Genomic DNA, 15,887 nt, shown 5'->3' with positions numbered 1-15,887 from the left:
TCAAAACAAAAACTTTGGGATATGTTACAGCATTAAAAACATTAATCTCATCCTCGAGATTTGTATGCGTTTAAGGCGTAACAAACTCCCTCCACAGAATCAGATCCATTTAACTTGGAATTTGAGATTGAGTCTCTGCAAAGGGAACTCGGCAACGTGTCTGATCTGGTGAAACGGATGTCCTGTGAAAACATCTCAGAATTCGCTGGCGCTCAATCTTTCAGAGATCGCATGGAGAAGCACATTTACAACACAGCAGAAAACATGGAGAGAATGCATGCAGAAGCCGTCGTGTTCAGACAGGCTATAGCGCGGAACCACATCAACATGATTCTCGCTCAAACTGATATACTAAATCGAATCACTGATCATGATGATCTCTTCCGATCTCTTTCTACTTCTGTGGAACTTATGGATGCCAAGATTGACTCTCAAAATCAATCTATTACTGCATTGGATAATCGCATCTCTTCTCAAACTCCGTATCTGGAGATGCTAACTAATGTCATTCAAAATATTTCCGGAAGACTGAATGATCTCTTCGCCCATGTTGTTGCCTCTGATGCCAAAAAGGGGGAAGATAGAGGAGCTAGAGGAGATCAAGCAGGAGCTAGGCAACCAGAAGATGAGGCTAAACCTTCTAACAGAAGAGATCAAGAATCTCAGAATGAAGAAATCATTTACAGGGATATTGGAACAGACTGATCATTTACTTTAATGCTTTATTGACATTATCCTTTTGTTTAAATGATTATCTGCTTTATTTAACAACTTTCGACTGTTTAGGTTTTGGCATCACCACAAAGGGGGAAATTGTTAGACATGAATTTTATTGTGGCGATGATAACTAAAACCAGTAGACCAGCAGACCAGAACAACAGAATAACTTATCATTAGCTGCTGATCTATTAAAACTAAACCAGTAGAAAGGATAGCAATACAAAACCAGTAGAGAACGCTTTTCTAACGTTGCTATCTTAATTGTTACCGTTAAAGAGTTCTTAGTACTAGTATTAATTGCAGCATTAAATACCATACGGAGTCATTTAATGCATATTACCCAATTAAGTATAAAACAAGACTGATTGTTTTATAGCTTTTCTGCAGGAACTTCTTTCGGTAATAAAGCTGATTGTATCAGTTATCTGAAGACTTACTCTGATTGTGAAAGTTGAACTCAGTCGATTATATATACTTGGATCAAATCCTTGTTCGATACGACACTTCGCATAATATCATTTTCAAGGATCAAAGCTACCCTCTTATCAGACGAATCTCGAAATTCCTTGAGCACTAAAAAGTTCAACACAAAGAAAAGTAGCACACGCTTCATAGCTTATATCTGATCTTTTAAAGATCATCTTGTGCTACTGATTCTTACACTCTTCACAATCTTTACATCACTTATACTTTATCAAGAGTTTGTAATCTGAAAAGAGTCTTTTCAGAACTTTGTGTTTCGCATTTTTAAGAGTTGAGTAACTAAGAGTTTCAGTAGGCTGAGGTGTAAGTCCTTCTGAAGTGGGTGTGTACAAGAGTTGTAATGTAATATCCAAAGTCTTTTAGTTATATCTTCTGGAAACAGGAGAAGGGGAGACGTAGAAGAGTTTATCTTCGAACTTCCATAAACAACTGCTGCCTACTGTTTTATTGTTTTTCAACTACTTCATCAGATTGTTTCCGCACGTTTTATTGTAATCAGGTGAAAGTATTCACACAAGATTAACTACTATCCTTAACAGGATTTTAGTACCTCATCAGAACGAAAAACGAGTAGAGTTTGTTCACCCCCCCTCTAAACTCAACTTCGATCCTCAACAGAGAGACCGCACCCGCGCCAAGAAGTAGACCGCACCCGCGGTGTAAGGGCAGAAAGTGGATTTTCGATTTCAATAGCCACCGCACCCGCGCTTAAGCTTCTACCGCACCCGCGCATGGAGGGCAGTAGGGTACGTTTTTGGGGCAGAATGTGCACCGCACCTCTGATATTATATCTGTGATGTTGAGATTGACGTGGTTATCGAGACTGCATAGTTACCTTAATTTGAATATTTTTTATAATCAGCAATCATCGGCCAAACAAGCTTCTTAGCTAATATTTGACAGAAACTGTTGCTTGTATATGTATCTTTGAAAAAGGTTGTACATTAAAATAGTGAAAAAAATCACCATAGTATATTTCTTCCATAAGATGATGACTATCTACACTAGCATGGTATCGGAGAAGAGATCCTCGCTGTATTCATAACCTGTCGCTAATGTGCGACGATTTTCAATAAACCGTCGCTAATTAGCGACGGTTTAATGAAAACCGTCGCTAAATATGTTGAAAAACCTAATTCGCGACGGTTATTATTACACTTAAATATGTTGAAAAACCTAATTCGCGACGGTTATTATTACACTGTCGCTAAGTAGCGACGGTTCCTTAAACACGTCGCTAACTAGTGAAGGTTTAATTATACATGTCGCTAATTTGCGACGGTCCTAAAAAACTGTCGCTAGTTAGCGACGAAAACCGTCGCTAATGAGCGACGATTTTAACCGTCGCAGAATCAGATCGGCGACAATCCTAAAAAACTGTCGCTAGTTAGCGACGAAAACCGTCGCTAATGAGCGACGATTTTAACCGTCGCAGAATCAGATCGGCGACGGTTTCAGCTGTCACAAAATGAGATCGGCGACGGTTTGTCTTAAACCGTCGCTAATTGCCTATAAAAATCCCCACATCCGCAACCTTTTCTCTCAAACCTTAACTTCATTTAACTTCTGTCAAATTTTTTCTGTGGAGAATTTCAGTCTCGAAATATCAGGAGGTAAGTTTCATCTCGTGTTCGTATAGTTAATCGAGAGATTTAATTTATTTATAGATCATTTACAAATTCAAAAATTTTAATTTAATTAAATGGATACTTGTATTTAAAAATATGTATGTATTTTCAAATTACAAAAAACAATTTAAAAAAATCGCAAAGTTAGCAACGGTCTTTCATAGAGAACTTCGCTAATCAGCGACGGTTCTGATTAAACAGTCAGGTTTATTCCCATAATCTAAGATAGAGTCAAAATTTTTATATTATCTAAATTGAGTTTTTACCCTTACAAAGAAAAAAAATAAAAGAATTTTTAATTTTTTTTTTCAATTTAAAATATTTTTTTTCAAATTGACAAATTTTATAAAAGTACCTCATTATTTTAGTATATTTTTTTACGAATTGTCAGATTTAATAAAAGTATCCTATTAATTTTTTTTTACATTTGGTTTAAGTTCTGTTATTTTACAAAAACTTAGAATTATTTAATTATTTTATCTAATATAAATAATAACAAAATAATGAATTTACATATATATAGTTTTAATAAAATTCCTTATATTTCTAATATTTGTTTTTTTTTATATTCAAAAAAATTAAAATATTTTAAGATAATGAAAAAATTGTGTAAAAACCATAGAAGCTTGTGACCGTAAATCACAGGAACTGGTCTTCTTCGTCATTTCCTTCTTTGCGAGATTTTGCTTTTTGAGCTATTTTTTACATGAAGAAGGAATCATTCATATATGTATAGGGATTGGCGTGGTTCCAATTAGGGTGCAAGAATTTTGTGTTTTGTTTTCTTTTATTTATTCACTGATGTCTATGTTCGATTGATCCTTGATTATATTTGTGATAATCGCTATAACTTACCGTTTGAAATTGTTTGAATGCTTGTGAAATCCACTGTTTCTATTTAATTGTCAATTAAGTAGTTGTGGGGATCAAGAGGAGTAAAACAACAGCAATGGAGGAGCAATTCATACTCAGAGTGCCGCCAGCTGTTGCGGAGAGGATAGAGCGGCTGTTGAATGACACCGCTTCTTCTTCCGAAGACAAGTCCATGGATTTATCCTTTTCGGGTTGGTCTCATAGTAACTCACCTTCTATTCACCCTCGCCCAATATCGTGATTTTTTAAGCTTCCAAACTCTTTTTGTGGATTGGTATCACAATTACAGGTTTTAACAATTCCATTGGAAAACGAACTCCAGACCTGTGAAATTAAAGACTAAGTCAATGTTGTGGAATTTTGGCCTTGCCTGCGTGGGTTATTAATGTTTTCTAGGAGACTGGACTTGATACTCCATTTAACTTTTTGTATGTTTTAAAGATTAGAGACTATGCATTTCGATTAGATCTCGTGTTTCCTATCAGTTGAACTATGCATTTCATTTATAGAGCCTTTTGTCTTAGATGGGATTGAAAGAAATGTAAAATGAAATGATTTCATAGCTCTTTGAGGTAAAAGACGTTTTCCTTCGATTGCAATTATTTTAGTGAGTTGGTCATTTACTCATCCTGCTTGCTATTGGTCATTCTTCAAGCACAAAAAAGGAAGAAGTATAATGATTTATTTTCGCTTTTTAGCTTTCAAATAATGGTTTTTTTCATAATTTTTTTTATTTTTAATAATCCATACTGGGAATTTGCCGCTACTGTCATCCTTGTCTTCAAAATATGGTGGTCATCTAAATCCTTTTTGTTATAATCTTCTTTCAGTTTTATCGTTGTTTTCACATGCCAATATATTTGCTGATATGAAAATGCATTTACAAATGAAAACTGGTTGATTATTTTACAGATGTCATTTCATACCACCCGTGAAGTATTTACTAGCGTCCTAAACAATTAACTCTTTCCGAATGAACTCTCTTTTTGGGAATCTATGTCACTCTCATAGTTTACCAATAACCAAGCCTTCGAGGAGTAACTAGCAAAATGACCAACCCTTTTTGCTGATTAGTAATTCCTGGTTTATAAAGGAAACTTTGGGGATGTTTACAGAGTACCATTGAAGTCGAATTTAATGTTATATCAATTGGTTTGCTGCTATATGGCTTATCTTTATGTCAGAGGATGGAAGGACTGGCAAATTCATTATAGGAAATGACCACTTCCCTGCTTCTCTCTTGGATCTTGTCACTGTTGTGGAATCATATAAGACTTATGACGACAATATGTTGATCAAAACTGCAGACATTGGTCAAGTAGGTGTACTTCTCCTTATTAGTTATCAATCTTGTCTGCTTTAGCTGTGATTAGGTTTGTTAACTATAGAGAGATGTGCAGATGATAATGGTGAGAGAGGACAACAAAAATATTCCTGAATCATTAGAGCACAGACATGGCCTTACACCACCAATGAGGGATGCTCGGAGGAGAAGATTCCGCAGAGAGCCAGATTTAAATGTGCTAGTAACTTTAAGCCAATTTAAATTTTATCTGCCGCTTTATATTAAGTTTTTTCCTGAAACAGACGATAGAGTTTCATTACTAGATGTTCTATAAGCTTTTGTAAATTATTTAACATTGTCGTAGCTTGATTCTAGTTTACATTGTAGAAGTCAAAGGAGAGGAATTGTTGAACATATGACACATTGTATAGAGTACAATGGGGATTTACATTCCAATAATTAGGGGATAAAAAATCCTATTGTTTCAAAAATAGAGAATAAAAAATCCTATCTGATCACCTAAATTATTCTTATCCGATATATACAAATTTAAATTTTAAATTATTTGTACAACGTGTTTGTGAACCATTATTTTTTAATTTTGTGCTATGTCTCTGTTTACATTTTGCAGCCTGAGGTTGTACGTCGTGTAGAGAAAGATTTACAGAAAATCATGGCTGGTGGAACAGTTGAGAATATTGATATCCTATATATTTTTTACACAGTCTCTCTACTTCTCTCTTTTTTTATGTTTGTGTTTGTGTTCTGTGTCTTTTTGCAGTGTGCGGGTTTTTGGGCATTGAAGAACCTAAAGGGGGGGTGAATAGGTTCTTTTAGGCCCTTTAGCGTTTTTAAAACGAGTTTGCAAAAATTGCAAGCGGAAGACTTGAGGGACAATCACAAATAAAAAATGAATGCGTAAAGTAAGTGCGTAAAATAAATGCGTAGTAAAGTAAATGCGTAAAGTAAAGAGGGATAGAGATGTTTATGGAAGTTCGACGAAGAATCGTCTACGTCTCCCCTTCTCGATGAGGATCGAGGTATCACTATATCGACTTGGCTTTAGGAGCTCCAAGCTAGCTTTTACAACCACGCCTCGATGCGTCTACTTGGCCTTGAGGGCTCCAAGGATAGCCACGAACTTTACAACCCACTCGAGAGTATTACTTTCACTCTTTTTCTACAACTCTTTTGATATTACAACTCTTTTAATCAACGCACACAAGAGATAGTAGAAAGCTTTGTAAGAGACAAGAGAGAGTGGAGTGGATTATTGAAAATGCATCCTCAAAGGCCTATTTATACTAGTCTTGGACGCCAAGGTTCGGATCTTCTGTTTATGCTTCGGAACGTCCGATGTGATTGAAATCAATTTGCGTAATTCTGGGATGACTTCGGATCGTCCGTTCTTGACTTCGTAGGGTCCGAACATGTGCTTCGGAGGGACCGATCAAACTTCGTATCTTCCGAACAGTTCTTTCAGACAGTGTGTGAACAGCTTCGGAAGGTCCGAACTCAAGTTCGTACCGTCCGAACATTCCCGCGTTTCCAGAGATTTGAAATCTTCAACACTTCGTAGCGTCCGATCATGTCCTTCGTAGCGTCCGAAATCTTACTCAATCAATCAGTCAGATCAATTTGTCTCCGCATTCAAGTGATTTGATTGCTTGTGTTCGGAACGTCCGATCACGTCTTCGGACCGTCCGAACTGGCTCCTCGCAGCTTCCGAACAGCTTCCACTTTGCTTCTGATCGGCACCTTTTCGGAACGTCCGAACCAACTTCGGATCTTCCGAACGTAACTTTGTTCTTAATTTCCTGCATGCCTCAATATAAAACATTAGTACATTTTTAAGCCAAGTTTTGGTATCATCAAAACAAAAACTTTGGGATATGTTACAGCATTAAAAACATTAATCTCATCCTCGAGATTTGTATGCGTTTAAGGCGTAACAATCTCCCCCTTTTTGATGATCACAAAACTTGGTTAAAAATTGAGAAACAATAATCAACATAATCTAAATTATTATTAAATAACTCCCCCTTAATCAAATAACAAGTCTAAGAGGTTGAATTAAGGCGAATTTATTTAATAACCATTTAATAGCAATTTTAACCAAATAAATTCTCCCCCTTTTTGTGATAAGCAAAAAGACATAAGCATAAAGAGAGACAAATAAACAGGTAAAATATCCACTAATAAATGCAAGTCTTTTATACAATGATGCATAAAGATAAACAAAAATAACAAAAACATAATCTAAGAATCCGCATCCCGCGACTCTCTATGTCTCCTCATCTCAGCCTCGATGGAATCAAGACGCGAGGAAGTCTCAGTATGATGACGCTCTAAGGTAGACTCCAAAAGGGAGAAACGAGTGTCGAAACGAGTCTCCAATCGCTCGAGATACTCGAAAATCCGATCGTAGGGTCCAGAGGGAGCAGGCGGAGTGAAGCCATGAGGAAGGTCATCCATGGTCATCAAAGGAGTGCTGATAGGGTCGGGAACACGCTGATGGGATGTAGAGGGAATATCAACCGAAGGGGTAGGAGTGGTACCCGTAGTAGGGGGACCAGCGGGAAATCCTCTCGTCTGAACGTGAGGAGGAAGGAGACCGAAGGGAACATGAAAGTGTTCGGTCGGACGATAGGACGCAAAGATGCGATCCTTGTCGATGACCCAAGAGGATAAGACGGGATTCCAAGAGAGTCCCATCTTAACAACAGTATCATGGTCGATAGTCTCGCGAGGAGAAATAGATAAGGATTCTTCATCTGTAAAGTCAATGCCCAGATGGGCTAGAATCCGGTTAATGAACCGGCCAAACGGAAAAGAGACGCGAGTAGAAGAAGCTGCGTACTCCATGGCGTACATAAGAAAACGGGGAAGGTTAAAAGGACGCTGGGAGACTAAGTAATAGAGAATGTACAGATCGAGATATTTGCAAGTGGAGAGGTCTCCACTGCGAGGAACAATAGAAGAAGTGATGAGCTTCAGAACAAGCTGAAGCTGAGGAGGAAGGTCCTTCGCATGAGGACGGTCATCGGCAGGAGTAGGCGGACGACCGAAGATGGTGGTCAAGGCAGTGACTCGATCAAAAGTGGGGTCATTCTCAGTCCAAGACTGAGAAAAGAACTCACTCGGTCCGTCTCGAGGAAGATCGAACCAAGTGGAGAGGTCGGCGGTAGAAAAAGAAATGAACCGACCCTGAACAATGGTAACAACACGAGTGTCATCACCACCAAGAACTAGGGAAAAGTTCGCATAGAACTGATGTATGAGAGAGGGGTAGATGAGATCGGGTACGGAAGGTAGAAAGAAGTTTCCCCAACGTTGAGACTCAATAAGAGTAATCAACGTAAAGGAATTCGCACGGAGGTATTCGGTGTGAAGGGTACGACCAGGCAGAATGTTACGGGTTTCGAATTCAGGTGGGGTAGGACGAGGATTGGGTGGTTGGGTAAGATCATGGTGAAAGGCACCGTGACGAGGGCGAACATTTCGGCCAGCTACGTTACGGCGCGGAGGCATAGTGAGTAGTGAGTGTTTTGTGTGGGGAAAGAAAGAAAGGAGTGAATGAGCAAATAAATCAGAGGATCCGAACGCCTATTTATAGGCCATGTTCGGACGGTCCGAACATGAGTTCGGAAGGTCCGGAATTTGAACGGAACGGTTATCTGGCAGTCAGTTCGGACGATCCGATTCACAATCGGACAATCCGATCATAGAACGGAGGCTACGAAGCGTAAACGGAGGGTCCGAAGTCTGACAATCAGGCAGGGAAGGCGCGAACATTTAATGACATCGGAAGGAGGTTCTGGAACCTATGGTCAGGTTCGGACGATCCGAACACGTTCGGTGGATCCGAAGTGAAACGAAGCATCCGAAAAGGAGCGGTGATTCCGAAGTAGCCAAGATGAGGAACACCTAAAATTTAAAATATTTAGCACATAAATGAATGTTGAGCCATAATTATGGATAAATACAATTAATTTGTATTATCCGACATTATAATGCTCACATTAATAATACTCCCCCTCAATTTAACAAATATGTACGAGAGTATTCGACTAGTGTTTACAACTCAATCATGCCAAGTTCACCACGCAAACGAGTAAAAGTAGATTCATCTAGTGGTTTTGTAAAAATATCAGCAATTTGATTCTTGATGTCAACATAGTGAAGTTCAACATCATTTTGCTCAATGTGATCACGAATGAAATGATGTCGAATGTTAATATGTTTAGTACGAGAATGTTGAACTGGATTCTTTGTTAGACATATGGTGCTTGTATTATCACAAAAGATTGGAATTTTTGAAAAAGTAACACCATAGTCGAGTAATTGATACTTCATCCAAAGAATTTGTGCACAACAACTACCGGCAGCCATATACTCGGCCTCGGTCGTTGAAAGTGCAACACAGTTTTGCTTTTTAGAAAACCATGACACCAAGCAATTTCCCAAAAAGAAACAAGTTCCACTAGTGCTCTTTCTATCCACCTTATATCCTCCAAAGTCGGCATCACAGTAAGCTTTTAAATCGAAAAATGAGTTCTTAGAATACCATAATCCGAGATTTGGAGTATTTGAAAGATATTTGAAAATGCGTTTTAAGGCGAATAAGTGTGATTCCTTTGGACATGATTGAAATCGTGCACACAAGCAAACACTAAACATAATGTCAGGTCTACTAGCAGTCGCATAGAGTAGGGAGCCAATCATGCTACGAAATAACTTTTGGTCAACAGGTTTACCTCCCTCATCTTTGTCGAGTCTGACTGTCGTGCTCATAGGTGTGGATGAGGCTTTGGAAGACTCCATCCCAAACTTTTTTAGCATCTCCTTGATGTACTTTCCTTGGTTGACAAAGAAACCATCCTTGCATTGCTTGATTTGGAGACCAAGGAAGTAGTTGAGCTCGCCCATCATGCTCATCTCAAAGTGATCCTGCATAAGCTTAGAAAAATCTCTACACAAGTGTTCATTAGTAGCACCAAAAATAATATCATCTACATATATTTGTACTATCAGCAAATCATTATTTTTAGTCAAGGTAAATAAGGTAATATCAACTTTACCTCTACAAAAACCATTAGACAACAAAAAGGTAGATAATTTCTCATACCAAGCTCTAGGAGCTTGTTTCAAACCATACAAAGCCTTATCAAGTTTATACACATAATCAGATAAGTGCACATCTTCAAAACCAACAGGTTGCTCAACATACACTTCTTCTTTCAAATCACCATTAAGAAAAGCACTTTTAACATCCATTTGAAACAATTTAAAGTCTCTAGAGCAAGCAAAAGCAAGTAGCATGCGAATGGATTCTAGTCTAGCAACAGGGGCATAAGTCTCATCATAATCAATTCCCTCTTCTTGACTATATCCTTTAGCTACTAGCCTAGCTTTATTTCTAGTGATTGTACCATGCTCATCTAACTTGTTCCTAAATACCCATTTATTTCCTATGACAGGTCTATCAGTGGGTCTAGGTACAAGATTCCAAACTTTATTCCTTCTAAATTCATTTAGTTCATCTTGCATAGCAATAATCCAAGAATCATCAAGTAAAGCTTCTTCTATGTTCTTAGGCTCTATGTGAGAAAGAAAAGCAAGATAATTGCACATATTAGAAGAGCGAGTAGATACTCCCTTCGATGGGCTACCAATGATGAGGTCCATGGGATGATCCTTGTGTGTAGTCCATTCCTTCGGAAGAGGTGCGTCCTCTTGATCTTTAGGAACATCATCTAGGCTTGTGGACTCCAACTTTTCGCCAAGGATATCTATATCATCATCATCAGAAACAACAGTTCTAGGCAAGCAAGGGTTAGTTTCATCAAATATGACATGAATAGATTCTTCAACTAGTAAAGTACGTTTATTAAAGACTCTATATGCTTTGCTAGAAGTAGAGTAACCAAGAAAGATACCTTTGTCCGATTTAGCATCGAACTTACCCAGGTTGTCCTTACCATTGTTGTGGATGAAGCATTTTGATCCAAAAGCGCGGAAGTAAGAAATGTTAGGCTTTCTCCCTCTCCATAGTTCGTATGGAGTTTTCTTGAGAATTGGCCTTATTGATACGCGATTGATGATGTAACAAGCAGAACTCATTGCTTCAGCCCAAAAATATTTTGGTAGAGAATGCTCACATAGCATGGTCCTTGCAATCTCTACTAGGGTCCTATTCTTCCTCTCAACGACGCCGTTTTGTTGAGGAGTTCTAGGACAAGAAAAGTTGTGACCAATGCCTTTGCTTTGACAAAAAATTGAAAAATTTTCATTTTGAAATTCCGTTCCGTGGTCACTACGGATTTGTTTGATCAAAAGATTTTTCTCATTTTCAACCTTTTTGACAAAAATTTTGAAATGATCAAAGGCATCATTTTTGTGGGCTAAAAACAATGTCCAAGTAAAACGTGAAAAATCATCTACAATGACAAAAGCATAAGATTTTCCTCCTAGACTAGTTGTCCTCGAGGGACCACATAAATCTAGGTGAAGTAATTCAAGGGGCATAGAAGTGGATACAAAATTTTTATTTTTAAAAGATTCCTTTGTGTGTTTACCAAGTTGACAAGCATCACAAAAAGAATCTAATTTTAAATTCAGCTTTGGCATTCCGGAAACTAGGTCAAGTTTTAAAAGTTTTTCTATGGTGCTCATCCCAACATGACCAAGTCGTCTATGCCAAAGAATGTTGTCATCAACATTTAATGTTACAAGGCTTTTTATTTTTGAAAAAGATGAAATCTTTAAATCGACCTTGTAAACATTTTCACTTCTATAACCTTTGAAACTAATGGTTTTGTCAGTTGTGAGTGATACAGTGCAATCGTGTGGTGTGAATTTGACTTCATAACCCCTATCGCACAATTGACTAATGCTTAGGAGGTTATGTTTAAGCCCTTTCACAAGAAGTACATCATCAATAATAGTAGAGTTAGATATACCTATTGAGCCGATGCCTTCTATGATCCCTTTGCTGTTGTCTCCGAAGGTCACCGATCCCTTTTCTTTTGGTCGAATGGATTGTAGCAGCTTCTTTTCTCCCGTCATGTGTCGAGAGCATCCACTGTCAAGATACCAAGTGCTCGATGACTTGTCTCCCCTTTGTCCCTACAAGGTTGAGATACAGTTTGATAGTTGGTACCCGTTTCTTTGGGTCCTTTGGGGTTAGTTGTAGTTGGGGATTTGGGGATCCATTTCCAATAACTATTCTTGTTGTGTTGGTGTCTAAGTTTCTTGCATTTAGGTCTTATGTGGCCTATCTTACAACAGTAAGTGCATGTTGGTGGTGTTCTTGGTTTTGCCTTTGCGATAAGACTAGCGAAGTTGACTGATTTCTTTTCATATCCTAGACCTCCTTTGTCGAAGTTACACCTTTGCATGCTCAAGAGGTTTTCTAGTTTACCGCTACTCACATTGAACTTGTTGAAGGCTTTCTCTAAGTCTCTTAGGTTTGTCTTGAGCTTAGTGTTGTCATGCATCCTAGCTTCTAGTTCAGTTTTAAGTTGCTTATTCTCATTTCTAAGTGACTTAGCCTTATTGTACATACTAGTGTAAGCGGAGAGTAATTCATCGTAAGAGGGTACCTCGTCGTCATCCGAGTCGGTCAGATGATCTTCCTTCGCCATGAAGCATAGGGTAGACTCCTCTTCATTGTCGCTGTCGCTCCACGTGGCTAGAAGGGCCTTTTTCTTGTCTTTGCCGGCCTTCTTCTTGGAGGGACACTCGTTTGCATAGTGACCCTTTTGTTGACAGTTGTAGCAGGTCACTTCCTTCTCAAACTTTTTGTCTTTCTTGTTGAAGTTGGAACTCCGCATGAATCTTTTGAACTTTCTAGTGAGGAGTGCCATTTCTTCATCGTCGCTATCTTCAAGTTGACTGGTCAAGGCGATCCCTTTCGCCTTTACTTTATCGTCATCTTTCTTTGTCTCCTTCCGGGTAGATACTTCAAGTTCATGGGTCTTTAGGGTCCCATGAAGTTGATCAAGGTCGTAGGATGCCGCATCTCCCTTGTTGGATTCAATGATAGCCGTGCGCTTTGCATCCCATTCCGCCGGTAATGCTCGAAGGGCTCTCCTCCACACTTGTTTAGTTGGGTAGTTCTCACCAAGTTGGGCAAGCTCATTGATGATTTGGGTGAGCCGCCGGAACATGGTGTCGATATCCTCCTTGGGTTCCATCTCAAAGGTCTCGTACTTGAGTTGGAGAAGGTCTATCTTCGTTTCTTTGACTTGATTGGTTCCCTCGTGGCAAATCTCCAATTTGTCCCAAATCTCTTTGGCGGAGGTGCAAGCCGAGATTCGGTTGTATTCATTCATATCTAGAGAACAATGAAGAATATTCATAGCTTTAGCATTTTGAGAGATAAGTTTCATATCGTCCTTGGTGAAGTCATCCATTCCCTTAGGAATTTCCTTATTATCCACCGTTTTCATGGGGATATAGGGACCTTTCACCGTTATTTTCCAAAGGTCGTAATCGACGGATTGGATGTATAGATATATTCTATTTTTCCAATATCTGTAATTAGTACCATTGAAAAGAGGGGGACGATTTGTGGATTGTCCTTGGGCATACTCGCTTGCTAGATTGGCCATTTAAAAGATTTTGAAAAACCTCGCTCTGATACCACTTGAAGAACCTAAAGGGGGGGGTGAATAGGTTCTTTTAGGCCCTTTAGCGTTTTTAAAACGAGTTTGCAAAAATTGCAAGCGGAAGACTTGAGGGACAATCACAAATAAAAAATGAATGCGTAAAGTAAGTGCGTAAAATAAATGCGTAGTAAAGTAAATGCGTAAAGTAAAGAGGGATAGAGATGTTTATGGAAGTTCGACGAAGAATCGTCTACGTCTCCCCTTCTCGATGAGGATCGAGGTATCACTATATCGACTTGGCTTTAGGAGCTCCAAGCTAGCTTTTACAACCACGCCTCGATGCGTCTACTTGGCCTTGAGGGCTCCAAGGATAGCCACGAACTTTACAACCCACTCGAGAGTATTACTTTCACTCTTTTTCTACAACTCTTTTGATATTACAACTCTTTTAATCAACGCACACAAGAGATAGTAGAAAGCTTTGTAAGAGACAAGAGAGAGTGGAGTGGATTATTGAAAATGCATCCTCAAAGGCCTATTTATACTAGTCTTGGACGCCAAGGTTCGGATCTTCTGTTTATGCTTCGGAACGTCCGATGTGATTGAAATCAATTTGCGTAATTCTGGGATGACTTCGGATCGTCCGTTCTTGACTTCGTAGGGTCCGAACATGTGCTTCGGAGGGACCGATCAAACTTCGTATCTTCCGAACAGTTCTTTCAGACAGTGTGTGAACAGCTTCGGAAGGTCCGAACTCAAGTTCGTACCGTCCGAACATTCCCGCGTTTCCAGAGATTTGAAATCTTCAACACTTCGTAGCGTCCGATCATGTCCTTCGTAGCGTCCGAAATCTTACTCAATCAATCAGTCAGATCAATTTGTCTCCGCATTCAAGTGATTTGATTGCTTGTGTTCGGAACGTCCGATCACGTCTTCGGACCGTCCGAACTGGCTCCTCGCAGCTTCCGAACAGCTTCCACTTTGCTTCTGATCGGCACCTTTTCGGAACGTCCGAACCAACTTCGGATCTTCCGAACGTAACTTTGTTCTTAATTTCCTGCATGCCTCAATATAAAACATTAGTACATTTTTAAGCCAAGTTTTGGTATCATCAAAACAAAAACTTTGGGATATGTTACAGCATTAAAAACATTAATCTCATCCTCGAGATTTGTATGCGTTTAAGGCGTAACAGGCATGATGATTGCATGAGTGCATGAGTTCCTGGAAAGTTACTGTGGTGTAAGGAAAACCCAAATCATATACCAAAATACTCATCACCAGTTTCTTTTGAAAAGACTAGTTATGTAGATTTTGATTCTCTAGTTGTAAATCTCCAGAATCCATCATATGGACAAACACCTTTTTATTATAGTGTACTTATCAAATTATTTTTTTTTAGTTTAGACCCTTTGGTAACAAAGAACTCTCTATCAATCCCTTTAAGTCACCAAAATTGGGATGCTCTGTTTTATTAAATGCTTGTGAGTTGACGACTCTATTTCCGCACTCCTTGACCTTTTGATTACGTGTTGAAATGGTTGAGCAAGATGAATATTATGAAAATGCCCGTAGTGCAAGTAAGAAATCAATTGTTGCACCTTTAGCAAAGCCTGTTGTGCCTGAAGCTGGGTCGATTGGTGTGGAGCCTGATGGGAGTGATTCTGATGACACTGATGACTCGATCTGAACCAAAGGACTGTCAGGATAATGTGGATGTCTCTCCTTAAACCTGTGATGTCTTCAATGGCCTTCAGAAAATTCTGTTTCCATCTCCTCTATAGCTGCAAGTGAAGTAATTGATGGTTTTCTGCTGTTAATATATTGCAGCTTTTTTCCGGAATTATGCTCCCCGTAAATGGAATGTGATAAACTTGAAAATCGATAGTTTTATGGATGATATTGCATGTCCATTGATTTGTAGTTGAATTAGACTGATTTTTGTACTTTTGACATGAGATGCATGAATTTTGTTGTTGAGCCCCAAGTGTAGCTTAATGTGCTTTGCTGTACAAGTGGAGAAAAATATCCATTTTTCTTTTTCTGTAATGTATATTTTTTGGTGTTCAATGCTACGCAGCAAGCAGTTTGTTTGCCAATGTATTTGTTATTTTCCTGTCTTTCGCCCACCTACTCAGCAACTCCTATGTATGTGCAGCGAGCTCTGTTATTGTTTTCTTCGTACGGTGGGGTTCATCATTTATCATGGAAAAAGATTTGATCGATCAAAATTTTGGAACTTTCAAGTATTATATTAGCCTATAGATGTGCATATCCTTTATCAGA

General features: G+C 38.8%; 1 protein-coding gene across 1 annotated transcript; it reads left to right on the top strand.

Moving 5' to 3' along the window:
* The first annotated feature begins 3,436 nt into the window (after window positions 1-3,436).
* Window positions 3,437-5,812, top strand: LOC140835837 (transcription initiation factor TFIID subunit 7-like). Its single transcript, XM_073201245.1, has 4 exons — window positions 3,437-3,895; window positions 4,889-5,022; window positions 5,105-5,224; window positions 5,621-5,812. The coding sequence occupies exons 1-4, from the start codon at window positions 3,781-3,783 to the stop codon at window positions 5,810-5,812; spliced, it is 561 nt and encodes a 186-aa protein (XP_073057346.1). The 5' UTR covers window positions 3,437-3,780.
* The last annotated feature ends 10,075 nt before the right edge of the window (window positions 5,813-15,887 follow it).

Source organism: Primulina eburnea, chromosome 7 (genome assembly GCF_022965805.1).
Source record: "Primulina eburnea isolate SZY01 chromosome 7, ASM2296580v1, whole genome shotgun sequence".
Taxonomy (NCBI): domain Eukaryota; kingdom Viridiplantae; phylum Streptophyta; class Magnoliopsida; order Lamiales; family Gesneriaceae; genus Primulina; species Primulina eburnea.
The sequence above is the reverse complement of the archived record's forward strand: the minus strand, read 5'-3'. Positions and strand labels throughout refer to the sequence as shown.

What these genes read in the sequence shown, in the direction of transcription:
- LOC140835837 (XM_073201245.1), top strand. Translation starts at nt 3,781, where the DNA reads ATGGAGGAGCAATTCATACTCAGAGTGCCGCCAGCTGTTGCGGAGAGG. An exon ending in CATGGATTTATCCTTTTCGG is followed by an intron (nt 3,896 to 4,888) that starts GTTGGTCTCATA and finishes TCTTTATGTCAG; the next exon opens with AGGATGGAAGGACTGGCAAA. An exon ending in AAACTGCAGACATTGGTCAA is followed by an intron (nt 5,023 to 5,104) that starts GTAGGTGTACTT and finishes AGAGATGTGCAG; the next exon opens with ATGATAATGGTGAGAGAGGA.